This window comes from Sinocyclocheilus rhinocerous, unplaced genomic scaffold (genome assembly GCF_001515625.1).
Source record: "Sinocyclocheilus rhinocerous isolate Xijiao unplaced genomic scaffold, SAMN03320098_v1.1 scaffold411, whole genome shotgun sequence".
NCBI lineage: Eukaryota > Metazoa > Chordata > Actinopteri > Cypriniformes > Cyprinidae > Sinocyclocheilus > Sinocyclocheilus rhinocerous.
The window spans coordinates 381,753-399,328 of NW_015640493.1; the positions used below are offsets into that span (position 1 = coordinate 381,753).

The window sequence follows — 17,576 nt, forward strand, 5'->3', positions numbered from 1 at the left end:
ATATATATATAGACACTACTGTCAAAACTTTACAAAGAAGCTATGCTCACCAAGGCTGCGTTTATTGATCAAACACACTAAAAACAATAACACTGATTTTTTTTTTTTAAATAACTGTTTTCTATTTGAATATATTTTAAAATGTAATTTATTCCTGTGATGCAATGCTGAATTTGCAGCCATTTCTTCAGTCTTCGTATTATAATCAATTTTGAAAACAGTTTTGCTGCTTAATATTTTTGTGGAAACCATGATTTTTTTTTTTTTTTTAGTTTCTTTGATGAATAGAAAGTTCAAAAGAACAGCAATTATATGAAACGGAAGTCTTTTTGTAACATTATAATGACTTTACTGACACATGATCAATTTAATGCACCCTTGCTAAATAAAATTGAAAAAGTGTTAATTTTGTCATTTATTCTCCTGGGTCATTCCAACTTAATATTTTCTTTTGTGAAACATGATCTAAATGTTAACAGTTTTACATAACAAATAGAACAGATCAGTTTAGTTTCTTAATGCACTAAATGTTGTGCATATAACAGGAAGTGACATACTGTTGGGTTTGGGGTGCATCAAAGGTAAACGGATCTGTGCAGGTGTGGGATTATGCTGTCCACCTCCGACTCCTGGCACCGCTTTAAGAGAGAGGAACGCCTCTCCTTCGAAGTCATCACTCCTCAAAGTGTCATGGTCCAGCACTGTCACCAGCAGACATGCTCCGGGAGACGTGCACTGCTCTAATGTAATGATACTGTGCCCCCCAGAGGACAGAAACCGCATTACAACCATAAAACAACAACAATCTAAAACCAGCCATCTCTAATCAGATTAACAGTTTGTATTTGCTCTCTCTCTCTCTCTCTGTGTCTTTCTTTCTCTGTCACCCTCTGCTAGTGCTGTTTGGGATGTACAACATGCTAATAGGCTACCTGATGTGGATTGGGCTAATAAAAGAACACAGGTGAGGTGATACAGGTTACTGAAAGGCTTTAAAAACCCTCAATTCGAGCTTTCCTCAAAAAGAGAGCTGGGAAATGGAAGTTTGTGTGTGGCATGTAGTAATAAAGGAATTAGTGTGATTACTTGAGTGTGTGGTTTGTAAATAGGAGAAAAATAAGACTTTATTTAAGAATAAGAGGGAGACTGACTTTTCTATGGAAGCTTATTTCTGCCACAGAATTAAAATATCAAAATGGTAATTGCAACTTTTTATCTCACAATCCTGATTCCACCCCCCCCTTCCAATTGCAATTTTTTTTATTTAAAAAAAATATTTTTTTCCCTTTAAATTGTGAGTTTATATATTGCAATTCTCACTTTTTTTTTTTCAGAATTCTGACTTTACATCTTGCAATTCTATTTTAGTTTTTTTTGTTTATGCCATGGAATAAAAACATATAAAAAAGGTAATTGCGACTTATCTGACCATTTTGACTTTTTCCCACAATTGCAAGTTTGTATCTCACAATTCTCACTTTTTTTCTAAGAATTGCTAATTTATATTTCACAATTGCAAGTTAACATCTCGCAATTTTGACTTTTTTTCCTCAGAATTGCAAGAAAATACAGAATTGAGATAAAGTTGCAATTACCTTTTTTTTTTAATTCCATGGTGAAAATAAGCTTTTCCCTTTCATTCTTTAAGGTTTTTTCTTTTTTTCCCATTTTCCATTTCCCTTCTGAGAATCTAGTGAGTGGGAGCTTTGAGAGAAAAGGGAGTTTTTGGGTGGCTTTGGACTCTAAAAGTGAACTGAAATAGTGCACATACAATTCAAAGGACTCTTCGAACAATGGGTTGAGATCGCAGTTCTTGATTTTGGTGGATCGTGGTTCTACTTGAGGGAACAAGTGCTTTGGTTCTAGAGACAGCTGAACGAAAGGGTCACTGGAACCTGTAATGGACAAAATCCAGTTTCATACTCAACAGAGATCAGAGGCATAAAGTTGCTAATTCTGATATTTATCTAATGCAATGACATTCAGACAACTTTAAGTGTTGTCGGTGTCAAAGCACTATAGTTTCAAGACCTACTGACTCTTGATTTATCAATTTCTTCTATAAATACCACAGATTTCCACTTTTTTTTTTAAGAGTAACCAGCATAGTATAAAATGTGTTCGTCTGCTCACCATTTGAGTCGAGAGGAATTAGATTGACGGCGTTGAGAACCTCTACATGCAGTTTGTTCTCTGAGCGTTTGTACGAGGTGATGAGAGTGACAGCTCCGTATTTCTCTCCATTAAACACTTTCTGTAGGAAATGTAAACAAATCCATGTCAGTAACACTTCGCTGGGTTCTATGGGTGATTTCCTGATCTGTGATCCCACCTGTTCCCACACTTTTCTCTCAAAGAACTTCTCTATCAGCTGATTACAACTTAAAGAGTTTTGTGTCAGGTTTGCCCGTAGAGTCTGAGGAAACAAAAATCGAATACACATATTTGAATGGGAACGAAAGGGAAGAAAAACAGCACACGAAGAGCATAAAAGAATAACACTGACCTTATATTCCTCAGTATGTAGTGTTTCAAGAGAAAGTCCATTCCCTTCAGCATGAAAACACTGTTCTAAGCACTGCCAGAGAACAAACACATAAAAGTACATTTCTGAAGAAAATATAAAATATAAGGTGGTTGCCAAGGCATTGCTAAGGTGTTCTGAGTGTTTCTAATGCATTAATATGTGGTCCTGGGTGGAAAATTCTAAGTCTGACAGTTTAGAAACAAACCACACAATCGGAGGTATCATTTGTGTCTCTAGCACAAACAGTACAAGACCAGTTACATGATGCTACATTGCAATATTAATAGCATTAGGCTGAAAGACTAACCTGCAGAGCGTACAACAATCTCTGAAAGTAAACCAGGTTACTATCCTCCTGCAGAAACATCTGATGCAGAATCTTAACCGAGTTCATCCACAATGGAGTAAGAAGACTGAAAGAGAAAATTAAAAATATCACGAATGCTGATCAACTACAGTGAAAGCAACAAAAATATACAGATATAGTCAGGCTGAAATTTTTTTTAGGATACCTATTAAAATTCTCCTGAACCAAATTCTCATTCATATACTGTAGTTCTTTCTCAAGGTATTTCATCAAAGGAACCACGGCCTGGAGATAAGAGAGCCAGACACTCAGTGTTGCAGTGGTTTAGAAAAATGTAATTTCATGCTTCAAGCTGATAAAAGTCAAAAACATATCCCTTACGTCCTCTGTAGATCTGGAAGGAAGCCTTTGACGTGAAGCCATGTTGCGAACATGTGTCTCAATGTCTTTGTTTAACTAAAAAGAGACACAAGAAACAGTCACACTTTGAAGTTTCCGATGCAAGTTTGGGAGGAGCTTAATCATCCAGTCAATCATCAGCCTGTCAATCATCAGCCTGTCAATCATCGCTACGACCGTATATAAGCAGCAGTCATTGCTCCGTTCCAGCGACAATTCTTTCGGCATCCCTCCACCTCCCCTTCTTCTCTTTTTCCTCCACACTGTACCATCATAAGGGGAGGGGGTTCTTACTCGGGGCTTGAGCTGAGCCTCGGGTTCGAGCCTCCTTCGCGGACAGCAAGCCATTCGGGTTCAAGCCTCATTCGCAGACAACAAGCCAAGCTTGTTTACCATTATCTGGCAGGCCTGAATGGGCAGGCGAACTCGTGAAATTTCGATAGTCCACTTTAGATCTTCTACTAACTATAAGTAACTTTGCAACTACAAGTCAACTAACTCTCATTAATTTGCAACTACATGTCAACTAACACTCAGAGTATTAGCAGACTGTTAGGTTAGGTTTACAGTTAGTAGAATAAGATGAAATACTTGCAAAGTTACTTATAGTCAGTAGAATGTCTACTAATACTTCAATGACTATTAGTAGTTGCAAAGTTACTTATAGTTAGCAGAATGTCTAAATAACAAATAAAGTGTTACCCAAGAAACATGGCAAAATGTGTGTTCTAGTTGTTGTGAAAGTGTCTTATTGCACCATCTCAGGAAGAGCTTATGTAGATGTGAGAGAGGTTATAACACTACCTGTTTCTCTGTTCAACAAAAAAGCAACCGCATTCATGTCATGAAACATTTCTGAGAACCTTTCTGATGAGGCTGATTTTTAGGATTTTGAAGCAGATTATTCCCATCATACTTTTGAGAACAGTATATATGGCAGTTTGGAGACACCTTCTCTCAATAGTGATATATTATGACACAAATGGAATCTTTAACCGATGCTATTGATGATGTAATCGCAGATATGATACCTTCTTCCCGAGTGTTTCAACTGCAGAGCGGATCTCTCGGTTCAGGGCAGACTGTGTGTGTTGCAGCTGTGATGGAAGTGTGTTCTGGAACTGAGTATCTCCAATCACGTGTCGCGTGCGCTCCCGGAGCCCCGCCCAGTGTAGCTGCTGCGGTAGACGTGTCAAAACGGTGTGCAGATGCTCTAGATCGTTCACCACCACGCACAGCTAAATATACATAAACCATGAGGGGTTATTGTAAAACATGCAGATGATCAAGCTAAAACACAATGCAAAGTTAAAGACCACACACCACATACAGTTCCACATCATCATCAGCTCACCATTTTTATAGCACTTTCTCGATCTGAGTTTACAGAGAGCTCCTTCACTCGAGTCTTCAGCATCTGACAGTAGGTTGATGCAATCTTGCACACATCCTGTAACAAACAATGCAAATTTATACATCCCACAATTCAATGAAATGCTAAAATTTGTGTGTGTGTGTGTGTGTGTACCTCTGTGAGTTTGACCATAAGCATGAAGGCCTCCTCCGGGTCAGGCCAGCTCAAATGTTCCCAGAGCTGAGCAATAGGATGCAAACATGCTGCAATATCCACTGCAGAAGAGCTGTGCTTGATGGGAACTCCTCCGGTCTGCAGCGGCTGCAACTAAAAAAAAGAGAGAAAGAGAATGTGAGTGTGTATTTCCCTTCAGCTTTAAGTCAATGTGCAATGTAACCAGCCATTTTCATTTTTGCTTAATGGAAATTCACAAGTACAATGACGACCAAGTGTCGACAGTGTTTCAGAGAGTCTTACCTGATCCACATGCACAGCTTTTTCCACCCTCTCCATTGTGGTGCTAAAGGCTTTATTTAACCAGTATGGAAGAGCATCTCTGAAGTCCTCATGGAAACTTGTGAGCTGCAGTAACTTCCCCCTGAAAGAGAAATTTCATGTTTAAAGGGATAGTCCACTCAAAAATTCTGTCATCATTTATTCCCTCTCATGTTGTTCCTGTATGACTTTCGTTCTTCATAGAAAACAAAAGATGATATTTTGAAGAATGTTGTAACTTAGCAACCAAACAATTTCAGGTACAATTGACTTCCATAGTATGTTTTTGTCCATACCATGAAAGTCAGTGGGACCCAAAATTTTCTAGTTGCCAACATTCTTTTGTGCTCTACCGAAGAAAGGAATAAAGGAATAGTTCACCAAAAAATAAAAATCTGCTGAAAATGTACTCGCCAATTTAAAGTTAAAACGCCTTAATAATGGATTTGTTTACAAACAGGCAGCATTTCACTTCATAAGATGTGAACTGAAGGACTGGAGTCGTGTGGATTATTGTGATGTTTTTATCAGCAGTTTGTACTCAGGACCCATTCACTGCAAATTTAAGGATCCATCTTTACTCTCATCTACTTCTTAGACGGCCTGAGGGTGAGTAAATTTAAATTTTTTGGTGAATTATCCTAGATGCTAAGGAAGTCATTACATTGGGTTGAGATTTTAACAGATTTTGAGTACAACACAAAATAATCTGTACTGTATGTAACAACTCAGAAGTTACAGCTGATTGTAGGACTGACCTTTTTTGTAAGAAGGCTTTATCTTTGTGGATGGCTTGCAAGTTAAGATACACAGGAAACAGGCCGTTTGCCAGCGGCTGATCCATTTGATTCTCCAACTGAGAGAGGGTAGCCTGTAACTCATCAGCCAGCTGTTCACACGCACACAAATAAGGGACAACCAATGATCTACTGACCATAGAAAAAGCCTGATTAGAGAAAAAATGCACAATAGTGTTTTATGTAAATTTCTTGATTCTCACCAGAGAGTCCAGTTTTCGGTAAACCACAGTGAAAACATCCAACTGCACAGCACTGGAAACAGAGAGAGAGAGAGAGTATTTTATTATAAAGAGAATCATACAATCATGACTTCTCATCAGTGATGTGATGGACAAGAATGGCTATCAATTTAACTGTCCATTAATTTCAGTGGCACAAAAAATGGCCTTCTCAATGAAAATATATTCAATGAGCAGCACATGTATTCAGCTCCAACATCCTGAAGATGTTTAGAAGTTAATTAGCTGACTAAATTACAACAGAAAAGAAGCTAAACCTTATAAATGTCATTATTATACGCATTGGTTACATTTTAAAATACAGTTCATTACTTTTACCTGACAAACACCTTATTCCAGACATCTTTACTGAGTCTAATGTCTTCTTGTACTTCTCCAATCAACTGAGAGAGGGCACTGATGGACTCCAACGGATCCTGTCAAAGAGCACTTATAAAGACCCTCAACTCACATCTAAACTTACTGGAATAATATATGTTTTATATGCATATAGAATCAATGTCAATAATCGGCATGGTTTCTCACCTTGGTCATGGGTTGATGTAAACCTTTTTTGATGTTAAACCACTCTTCTGTGCCATTCTGGGAGAAATGGGACATGCTTTAGGTGACTAAATTATACAAATTGAGTCACGCATGTAAAGCCCAAAAACTAGCCTCTTTGTTCTCAAATACACAGAAAAACATTTTTAAAAAGTGTTTTATTGTGATGTACAGTATATAACATCTATATAGTTCTATATACTTAATCTGTATACTATATTTACTTTATCTATATACTTAATCGTTTTAATCAGATTTTGTTACTCACAACAACAGCATCTATGACCTCAACATGTAAGTCAAACTGAGCAGGATTGAGCTTCTGAAATGCTCGGGTCTTACAAATCTGAACAAGAACCCTACACACAAAACATAAATATACTTTATGAGATTTTAGCATATAAACAACATTATACACACACACACACACACACACACACACATATATATATATATATATTATATATATATATATATATAAACAAATTATTAATGATTGCTAACTTATGTTTTGCAAGTATATGTGTGTTACCTGAGCAGAGTTTGTAGTCGTGGTGTTGTTTTAGGGGTTGGAGGATAGATGTCCCTGTATTTAGACACTAAGCAGAGCCCATACTGCAGAAACCCATGTAGAGAGTCACCTAGCTCCTGTTTCTGTTGCCGTGCAAACATGTTTAACATGTTTAATATGTTTTTTAAAATCTTTTCAATTTTAACATATTTTAAACTGTAAATTATTCCCTTGAAAGCCTGGCTGAATTTTTATCAGCCACTACTTCAGTCTTCAGTGTCCCGAAAGTCCATTAAAAATCACTCTAATATGCTGATCTGGTTTTAAATGTATTATCGTTCAAAAGTTTGGGGTCAGTATTTAAAAAAAAAAAGAAATTAATACTTTAATTCAGCAAGGATGCATTAAAGGGATCGTTCACCCAAAAATGAAAATTCTGTCATCATTTACTCACCCTTAAGTTGTCAAATATAGAATTTTTTTTAATGGAAATCAATGTCTACCAGCAACTGTTTGGTTATGAATATTCTTCCAAATGTTGTGTTTAACAGGAGAAAAAAAAAACTCAGGTTAGGAACAACTTAAAGGGGTGGTTGATTGCGATTTCACTTTTTTAATGTTAGTTAGTGTGTAATGTTGCTGTTTGATCACAAACAATATCTGCAAAGTTACGAAGCTGAAAGTTCAATGCAAACGGAGATTAAAGCGGTGTGGAATAAAGGTTTTTTAACAAACGAAGCATTAACACATGTTAGACTGCACCCCATAAACACAGTCAAGCCTATAAAAAAAACAGTCAACCACCCCTTTAAGGGTGATTAAGTGAATTTTCATTTATGGGTGAACTACCCCTTTAAATTGATCAAAAGTGACTCACAGTAAATCACACACATACATAGAAGACAAAAATGACTAGAATAAAAATGTTTATCACATAAAATTTTTAGCTGCTGATAAAATGTTTGGCTTTCTTGTGACAGCAAAAACAGCTCAACTTTACCACAGCATGACGATGAGACTTGATATCAGCCCATAACACTGATGATTTATGTGATAAATTGCTAAAACATCATGTGACCCTGTAGCAACATCCCTGCTCATGATGCAGTGTAGAAAGTTCTAATTCTGTACATCTACACCCACTCTGAAAGCTGTGGGTTTCAGCTTTCAAATCACAGGGGCAAAATACCACACAAGAATCACCAACCTGCAGGTAGGGGAGTTCCTGTTGGTCCCAGTGGTACTCTATACTGGTTAGCTGCTGGAAAAGCACAGTTGAGTCCACCTCCAGGCTTTGGTAAAGTTTGCTGTAGGCCACCCACTTCCTGTGCAGCACCACAAACAACCCACACAAGAGATTTAAATCCATCAGCATGTACTCCATTCAATCAATACATCTAAACAGCACGCTGAGCTCATTGTACATGGGGATGTAGTTAAAACATGTTAAAAACTGTCCCTAAAAAGCACAAATCAACACTGTCTGGTCTGCAGTGTTCATTTTATCAGTCTTGCTTTCAGATCAGTGATGGCATATTCTTACGCCAAGTCTTGGAGAAAAGGTGAAATGTCATTCTGGTTGGCGTAGTGCTCGAGCAGGGCTGTCCCCTCCCCACACAACTCTCCCTTCCATGGATTACTGTCCTGAGTGGTGAGAGAGTGGCATTGAAAAACAGAAAACAGTGTGAATGTGTTGTGAAAAGAAAAGCTGTGTTTAAACTTTACAGTATATAAAGAGTATTGTGCAGCAGGAAGTGATGTTGGAGCTTACACAACCAGTGGCCGTTTAAGATATTTCATGATTTTTAGAGAAGCTTTCATAAATTCTCTGTTAAATGTGTACCTGTTGTTTAGAGATATGGGCTTGAACAAACTGCTGCAGGATGCCACAGTAATTCACATAAGGACTCCGTCCAGCACTCAGGGTCTCATCTCTCTGTAATAAATTAATCAAATTAAATGTAAGCTAAGGCTCTGTCATTCAGTCATAAACTATCTGAAGTATACTAAAAGTATAATAGACAGTTTGCAATGTTAAAGGCAGGGTATGTGATTTTTCAAAAACACTTTAGAAAACTGATTCGGGCCGAATAGCAAAACAAACTTGTAACCAATCAGCAATAAGGGGCGTGTCTACTCGTGATGTGGAGGAGAGCGCGTTCAGTGCATGGGATGGACATTAGCCGAGCCGAGCGACAGAAAGATAGAGATGGCGGATAAAAAACAAAAGAGGAAAACGTCTGCGGAACGACAAGGCAAGAAGTAGGACCCGTGTAAAATATTGGATCAGCTTTCCAGTGCTGGAGAGAACTCAAGGAGCGGAGGCCTGCGATCGGACGCCGAGGTTGCTTTGTTTCTTCTCAATAGGTGAGTAACACCGTGTCTACAACAACTAAAGTCTGCCTACACTGGACGCGAGAAAGAGGTCAAACGACCGTTGAAAACCATTTGAAATGTGTGTCAGCACGGCATAAATTGAACCCCGCAGCAGTTTTCTGTCGGGGATTTGTTGCGCCGCGCCGCTCACGTCCGTAGACACGGTGTAACATTGGTTTTGCTTTGTTTCACAGAACTAATCGTTGCCTGGGTTGCGTACGTATATGTGGGGCGGAGCTATCAAAATAGGGGCAAGACCCTTTTGGGGTAGGGGCGTGTTTGTTTTGGTGATTTCAAATATAAACATTGGCTACCAGAAATCACTTACACTGCCTTTAATTTCATTGGCGAATAATTTCAAATCAAGCAAATCAAAATTTGCTGTCAAAATTAACACTGGTTAACATGCAGTAATTTGTTCTGTGTGTGAAAGGTGTGTGTGCAGCTGCTGGAGTGCAAGTGATAGATTCTCCACTGCTGACTCAGCAGATTGAAGCTCAGCGACTCAGTTTAAAGCACCTAAAGAACGAGAACAACAGACTAAAGGTCTCTCCTACTGCTTCACAAGCACATTTCCCCAATGCAGGCGCTGAGGATTTTTTCTCCATTGGCTACCAGAAATCGCTTACTCTGCCTTTAATCTCTGGTTTGGTCTGTTTCAAAGGTGTCAAGACCAGTGCACAAACAGACGCTTTATTCCAGATTATTTCTCACAACTTTGAGTCTCTTTCACTTTTAGATAACATACTTCACATCAATATAGTTTTGTAATTTTATGTGCTTTTGTCATTTGTATTAGTTTTTTTTTCATAAATATTACCATTTAGATTTAATTAGTTTTTTTTTTTCAGTTCCAGGATTAATTCTTGTTTATTTCCAGTTAGTAATTTTAGTGCTTTAACTCTAATACTTATATTTTATTTTATTTCAATTAGCAATGTTAATAGTTTTAGTTTTAGTTAATGATAATTAATTCACACATTCTAATGCATTTAGGTTCAGTTTTCAAAAATTACAAGATGAACTGAAAATAATTCCACATGCTCTGGTCATTCACACAGTTGCACTTCACTTTTTAAAAAGATATTTCTAAAAATGACATTTCTTAAAAAAAAAAAAAAAACTGAAAAGACGTACTTGCAACACAGTAGAAGATCCCTTTGTGATCTTTACGAGTTAACCAGACAAAAACCACAATTTTTAAGTACTGGAAAACTTGATGGCCTGCTGATTAACATAGGAGCAAAAAAAGCTTTTACCTCTTTATGAATATATTTAAGCTGAAGATGACACCGTCCTCTGTCTGGGTACGTCTCTGTTCGGGGCTCCAGGTTATACCATGTGTCCTCTGTGCAATGCAGGTCCTGCCCACAACACACATACAGTACATAAAACACATGCCATGCAACAGAAATATAAGAGATTGAGATATCTTTGTACTTTATAATATATTATAATATTCCTTTAAATATGGCATAAAATGGAATGTCTGAGGTAAGAACTGGTAACTGGAATTGATATATGGAAAATCAAAATGATGAGCATTGACAAATTTTATGCAAAATACCTTCAGCTTTAGAACAACATTCCCCAGAAAATCATCTTGGCCTTTCAATTTTTTTGCATCTTTTATCATCCTGTGAAGAGACAGTTGAACACTCAGCATTAAATTCAATGCCAGCACCATTAATAAGAATTATTAAAAATATTTTTGCTTAAAAATAATTATTTATTTACAATGGCTTGCATGATTTAAAAGCTTTAAATGTTTCAAACCTCCTAAGTCCATGGATGTTTGTGCGAAACTCATCAAATTTTTGCACTAGTGACACCTCTTCATCTTTGTCCCTTAAAATAAACATGATTGAGGTGATTAGAATTAACACATAATGTAAAATGTACAGTACAGTGTCAGTATTTCTTATTAAAAAGCAAGTTCTTTTCACGCACCACATCTCAATGTGGAAATTGGCATTTGAGATGTCTTCAAATTCCCTGTAAAAAGAAGCAAGCGTTCAGACAAAACGATCAATCAATCAGCAAGTTGTATAGCTGGTCAAATACTCTCTCTATGGAAGATATGCCTACTCACAGTTTGAAGGTCTCATCCCAGATGGGGTTGAGTGTCTGTTTCTTTATGGTTGTCTGCAACACTTGTCCTTTAGCTGAATCCCGCACTACTGCTTTCTGAGGTTTATTGGATGATCCACCATATTGCAGTTAGTTGTCAAGGCAGTTTCATCTCCATCAATTTTTTTTATCTAATACTTAGATTTTATTTTATTTCAGCTTTATTTCAATTAACAATGTATTAATACTTTTAGTTTTAGTTAATTATAATAACCCTGCCACACATTCTAATGCATAGATATTTAGGTTCAGTTTTCTAAAATATTTAGTTCAAGATGAACTGAAAATAAGACCACATGCTCTGGTCATTCATACAGTTGCACTTCACTTTTTAAAAAGATATTTTAAAATGACACTTCTTTAAAAAAAAAAGTACTTGCGACACTTTGCAGATCCCCTTGTGATCTTTACGAGTCACCAAACAAATACCACAATTTTGAAGTACTAGACAACTTGATGGCCTGCTGATACAGGAGAAAACAAGCTTTCACCTCTTTATGAATGAATTTAAGCTGAAGATGACACTGTCCTCTGTCTGGGTATGTCTCTGTTCGGGGCTCCAGGTTATACCATGTGTCCTCTGTGCAATGCAGGTCCTGCCCACAACACACATACAGTACATAAAACACATGCCATGCAACAGAAATATAAGAGATTGAGATATCTTTGTACTTTATAATATATTATAATATTCCTTTAAATATGGCATAAAATGGAATGTCTGAGGTAAGAACTGGTAACTGGAATTGATATATGGAAAATGAAATTGATGAGCATTGACTAGTGTTATGCAATATACCTTCAGCTTTAGAACAACATTGCCCAAAAAATCATCCTGTCCTTTCTCTTTTTTTGCATCTTTTATCATCCTGTGAAGAGACAGTGGAACACTCAGAATTAAATTAGATGCCAGTACCATTTATACTAATTATTTAAAATGGTTTGTATTATTTAAAAGCTTTAAAGATTTTAAACCTTTTAAGTCCATGGATATTTGTGCGAAACTCATCAAATTTTTGCACTAGTGACACCTCTTCATCTTTGTCCCTTAAAATAAACATGATTGAGGTGATTAGAATTAACACATAATGTAAAATGTACAGTACAGTGTCAGTATTTCTTATTAAAAAGCAAGTTCTTTTCACGCACCACATCTCAATGTGGAAATTGGCATTTGAGATGTCTTCAAATTCCCTATAAATAAGAAGCAAGCGTTGAGACAAAACGGTCAGTTAACAAGTTGTATAAACAGCTGCTCAAATACTCTCTCTATAGAAGAAATGCCTACTCACAGTTTGAAGGTCTCGTCCCAGATGGGGTTGAGTGTCTGTTTCTTTATGGTTGTCTGCAACACCTGCCCTTTAGCTGAACCCCGAACTACTGCTTTCTGAGGTTTATTGGATGATCCACCAGCACGAGACTCCTTGTCTTCACATAGGATCGACAGCAGGCAGTACGGATCACTGAATCCTGTAATCAAATATGCAGATACATGTAGAGGTTGTCTGGATAGTAGTTATGTTCAAATCCCGAAACTCCATTCTGCAGTAATAGATCTGTTTGTGTTTTTACTATTCTGTAAAATTAACAACCCACAGTCAACAGAAAGCAGATAAAGTCATACCACTAATGTCCTTCCCCAGAATTCCCTTGGCTTGTTTCACTGTAACCATGAGGCTGTAGATCGGGGCCTAGTCGTGGAGAAATTTACATATGTAATTCAGTAAATAACAACATAATGAAATACAGACTAAAATGTGGTATAGGCGGTTAGCTTTTCTTGCGGTCTGTGAAGTTTACAGATGCTTTTGCACACACATGAGAACACATAAGGGGTCTTGATCACCCTGTCTGGGTGTATTGTTCAATAATGACTAACTGACTGTATTTTCTGCCTTATAGATTACATATAATGCGGATTTTATTACACAGGAGATTATATTATAATATGTTTTATGTCAAATTCTTACCAGCATGCTCTGGACTTTTTCACTCAAGGTTTTATGCTCATCCTCTGTCATGGAGAACGCCTGTCAGAGAATGAATATTTAAGAAAAATATGAAATGCAACTATAAAACGAATAACAACCATACTGTAAAATATACAAGACTACAAACAAATCCAGAAAATTGTGTTACCTCTTTGATATAGTCTTGTAACTGCTTGGCACTGTATTGCTCTTTTGTGTGTGTTTTTCCTAAAATATGAGTGATTGTGTACAGAAGCTCCCTGTACAGCGGTTTGAGCTGCAGGGAAAATAATAGTCATTATTCCGCAAAGCTCACAGGAAAATACTTGAAGTTCTCAGTCTCTGATGAATCATTACCTCCTTCTCTTTATGTCTCTTTTCACTCTCCTCTGGGTTCTCAGAGTCTTTGAAATCCTGATAATTCAATTATATTGTATCAAATATAATCATTTGTTTACATAATACAATGTCCTTCTTTGAAAAAAAAAAAAACAGAACTAGCATCAATAGAGTTTTAAAATCTCTTCAAAAAAAAATTGTGAGAAATTATAGAATGAATAATTCCTTACCTTTCTGTTCAGTTTTCTGGTCATGCCCATTCTCCGTGCGGGTGAGGACTGAGAGAGAAAGAAGAGCTTCAATTCAACTCAGAAATTCAGAGAGAAATGCAGAAATTTAGAAAGAAAGCATAAATAATTATACAGTACCTGCCTCTGTCGGATCCGAGTCGACCCTGTACTCTCAATGTGGGTCTACAGATATAAACGAATGAAACAAAGATACTTGATAAATTGAATAAATGTACAATCTGCAACATTTCCGCAATCATCAAACTGTTAACTGATATAGAAACTACATGCAAATACCATTGTTGTTTGCTAACATGTATTCAGACACAAAACTTCATAGTCACAACACATCACAACGTACAATATCATTACATCATAACGCTGTCTATTCTAATTCCTGATATTCCTATTTTTATTGCTAGAAAACATCCAGTAGAATTGGAATCATTTATAAAATAATATCACATAAACACTTTTGTACTCGGTTATCAAGCGTCGGGCTCCACATGGAACATGCCAATGCAAATGCATGATTGTTGGCCTATCTTCACTGCAGCACTTCCTTATTATTAGCAGTGAGGAAACTTCATCATAGTGACCCACCATCATGGGTTTAGGATGTTGCTAGTGCGCCTTGTTTTTACTGAAAAATATGTAATATTTAATAAACTGAATAAATGTCAAAGCAACCCATGTAACAGAAACCAGTTTTTATATAAACTGTTTTAACACCATTTTAATTCTTCTTCTTCTTCTTTTTTGCATTTAATGTAACTAAAAATAGTGCTGCAGTGTCAATTTTTTTTTAAAGCACAAGTGTTGCTCAATGAAAATGAGGTCACTAAACTGAAATGAATTCTAAAAGAATTGGAAAAAATAGTTTAAAATTGTTGTCACTGCTTGACATGTCATGTCACCTACCCTCAACTAATACCACTGCTTTGAGCATGCAACATATTAGGCAAGTTATAAAACATAGTTTTGACCCAAAGAAGAAAAAGGTTTTTAAAAAGTAATGCATTTTACTAACCTCTTTAGGAGGAAGAAGTAGGTTTTCCCCTTGTGTGGATGCCCCATCTTGGACTGGTACCATATTTTACAGCTGTACTCCTCACCCAATTATTCAGCTCTCCTAAACACAAGCAACGTGAGTGACAGATGCTCACAGCTTTTCCTCTGTTATATCAAATAGTCAACCGCCTAAATGGACACAAGTGTTGAGTCAAAAACGTCTCATGTTTATATGCACAGTGTTTCATTTAGGGTGCGGAAGTTGCCATTTCCTGTTAAAGGTCGGACCTGCAACTGAACAGTTTCTTCATACAGCAGAAACTTCTAGCACGTCATCTCCTCATGTTGTTCTGTCACTCCATCTTCCTTCCTCTCTCACAACGCACAACTCTAAGCCACTCACTCTTTATCTTTATGTATTTAGTGTCACCAGCAAGGTGCAGTCTTGATAGCTTCTTTTCAAACAGGATGCTCTGCTCTCATAGTTTCCATGGTTTGACATAGTGTATGTCACACGTCTGTAGCTGTAGCACACTAGCTTTGCACTGTTTGCAAAGAAGTGGCTGGTCCTTACAGTGTGTGATCTGTTCTGGTGAATATCAACAGATAACATTGAGTAATAATGAAGAACACCAATGATTTGCATTAGGAGAGGAAAAAGCTTCAGACCGCAAAGCAGTGTTGAATCTAACAGTTCCCAAACTCTCTGTTGGGAAGAATCAATAGGAGACTATGTTTCTCAAAATAAAGATTAACTTTTACAGTGCTCATTAATTTGAAGATATTGACTAGACAGAATGTAGACTTAAATCTTAAAAGTAATTTTTCTAGAAACTGTCCAAGTTTTTTTTTTAAACAACTTGAAACAAAACAAAACATATAAACCAAGGACCATTTGTATTCTCTACACTAGAAGGAAAAATGTTGTACTATGTCCAGAGGCATATTGCATAATTTTGTTTTGTTAAGCATAATTTTCCATGCAGAGAGCTTGCCATTTCAGTTGGGTTGCTGAATCTGTGACCTGCAGGAAAAACTGTGATGCTAGTGTTTGGAAAGTCTTAGTCATACATATTATTTTTTGATCCCACCAACATGTAATTTAATATTGCATTTGTAAATGGGAAATCCCCATAAACACATTTTCCCTTTTATATTTAGAGCTGTAAACCTCCAAGGGGGCTGCAAGATGTTTCGATATAATAATATAATATAATATAATATAATATAATATAATATAATATAAGAATATAATATAATATAATATAATAAGCTCCCAAACTATTTGTAGTTCCCACTGCGGTGTGAAGAGTAAAAGCGCCATCTTGTGGTCATAATGAAGAACTCCTGGTGTTGAGAAAGATGCGAATATGCAAAACACAGTTAAAGATAAAATCAGCGCAGAAGCGTGCTATGTATGTATGTATGCATGTATTTATTTTTTAAATCTTAAAATATTTTAAATATTTTACTAAAACTGTTTACTGTAGTTTGTATTATAATGCTTACCCATATATTCCACCCTGGATGTGTGGTACATTAGTAGTATTGTATACTGTTTGTTGTAGCCGTATTGAAATTCATATGGTATGTTGTTCGTTGTGCTGCAAGTCATATTCCTAAATAATTGTAAATTTGGACTCACTGGGAAAGGAGCAGCTTCCGGTCAACCATATTAACCCTTCGGCAGCATGCTCCGCTGGTGTAGTGTTATCATGCAAGATTCCCATTCTTGCGACCCGGGTTCGATTCCCGGGCGACGCACACTGTATTAAGCTCTTAAAATGAAACAGAAATAGGCTATTATAAAAAAAAACAAGCGTTTATTAATTGTAATTCACTGGCTGTCGACCGACTCACCTACCATAATCAAAAGTCTCCTGATAAAGCGCATCGCCTGTGCACATCTCAAAACTAATGTCAAGCCTGCTCACTTTCTCATCTTTTCTGATAAAGTTATTTATTTAGGTTATATTAATATTATTCGCGGTCTACGTCATCAGCAGCATTTTCTGATAAAGTATTTTCCTCATGACATGTACTTGTTTTTACAGGTAGGTATTTAAATAGCCTCTGTTTTTCCTTCACTGTGTGAACTAGTAAGCATTTCGCTTTTGAATTTAAAGCGTGAGCATGACTGCCTGTTGTACGAGCAAATAGTATTCGAGCGCGGGCTGTGAACGAGCAATTTCAATTGGTTAGACCAACTGAACTAAATACGCCCCTTTCATTGAACAGTTGGTGTCGAATGTGGAGTCAATGTGGATTGACCATATAAAGACCGATGACCATATACAATTAGTGATTACAGGTTATTTATAAATTATATAAAGAAAACGCCGTAT

The 17,576-nt window shown here is 36.7% G+C and overlaps 1 protein-coding gene and 1 non-coding gene across 2 annotated transcripts in view; one reads left to right on the forward strand and one right to left on the reverse strand.

The window, feature by feature from the left end:
• The window catches only part of LOC107753247 (protein unc-13 homolog D-like), an 18,423-nt gene extending 2,961 nt beyond the window's left edge, over nucleotides 1-15,462 (reverse strand). Inside the window, exons 1-33 of the mRNA XM_016569366.1 lie at nucleotides 15,251-15,462; nucleotides 14,359-14,403; nucleotides 14,221-14,268; nucleotides 14,009-14,065; nucleotides 13,821-13,928; nucleotides 13,652-13,711; nucleotides 13,306-13,372; nucleotides 12,974-13,151; nucleotides 12,831-12,875; nucleotides 12,657-12,728; nucleotides 12,481-12,550; nucleotides 12,173-12,277; nucleotides 9,019-9,111; nucleotides 8,719-8,819; nucleotides 8,383-8,500; nucleotides 7,197-7,318; nucleotides 6,933-7,023; nucleotides 6,647-6,703; nucleotides 6,440-6,537; nucleotides 6,083-6,134; nucleotides 5,841-5,971; nucleotides 5,065-5,185; nucleotides 4,762-4,914; nucleotides 4,588-4,683; nucleotides 4,265-4,471; nucleotides 3,216-3,290; nucleotides 3,040-3,119; nucleotides 2,835-2,940; nucleotides 2,507-2,578; nucleotides 2,333-2,416; nucleotides 2,134-2,254; nucleotides 1,772-1,895; nucleotides 558-754 (exon numbers count right to left, since the gene is read on the reverse strand). Coding sequence (XP_016424852.1) covers nucleotides 558-754; nucleotides 1,772-1,895; nucleotides 2,134-2,254; nucleotides 2,333-2,416; nucleotides 2,507-2,578; nucleotides 2,835-2,940; nucleotides 3,040-3,119; nucleotides 3,216-3,290; nucleotides 4,265-4,471; nucleotides 4,588-4,683; nucleotides 4,762-4,914; nucleotides 5,065-5,185; nucleotides 5,841-5,971; nucleotides 6,083-6,134; nucleotides 6,440-6,537; nucleotides 6,647-6,703; nucleotides 6,933-7,023; nucleotides 7,197-7,318; nucleotides 8,383-8,500; nucleotides 8,719-8,819; nucleotides 9,019-9,111; nucleotides 12,173-12,277; nucleotides 12,481-12,550; nucleotides 12,657-12,728; nucleotides 12,831-12,875; nucleotides 12,974-13,151; nucleotides 13,306-13,372; nucleotides 13,652-13,711; nucleotides 13,821-13,928; nucleotides 14,009-14,065; nucleotides 14,221-14,268; nucleotides 14,359-14,403; nucleotides 15,251-15,313 — 3,217 coding nt within the window. The 5' untranslated portion in view covers nucleotides 15,314-15,462. The remainder of the gene's footprint in view (nucleotides 1-557; nucleotides 755-1,771; nucleotides 1,896-2,133; nucleotides 2,255-2,332; nucleotides 2,417-2,506; nucleotides 2,579-2,834; nucleotides 2,941-3,039; nucleotides 3,120-3,215; nucleotides 3,291-4,264; nucleotides 4,472-4,587; nucleotides 4,684-4,761; nucleotides 4,915-5,064; nucleotides 5,186-5,840; nucleotides 5,972-6,082; nucleotides 6,135-6,439; nucleotides 6,538-6,646; nucleotides 6,704-6,932; nucleotides 7,024-7,196; nucleotides 7,319-8,382; nucleotides 8,501-8,718; nucleotides 8,820-9,018; nucleotides 9,112-12,172; nucleotides 12,278-12,480; nucleotides 12,551-12,656; nucleotides 12,729-12,830; nucleotides 12,876-12,973; nucleotides 13,152-13,305; nucleotides 13,373-13,651; nucleotides 13,712-13,820; nucleotides 13,929-14,008; nucleotides 14,066-14,220; nucleotides 14,269-14,358; nucleotides 14,404-15,250) is intronic.
• Nucleotides 15,463-16,924: 1,462 nt separating this feature from the next.
• On the forward strand, nucleotides 16,925-16,995 carry trnag-ccc (transfer RNA glycine (anticodon CCC)). The gene has a single exon. It is a non-coding gene; the product is annotated as a tRNA-Gly (tRNA).
• Nucleotides 16,996-17,576: the final 581 nt, after the last annotated feature.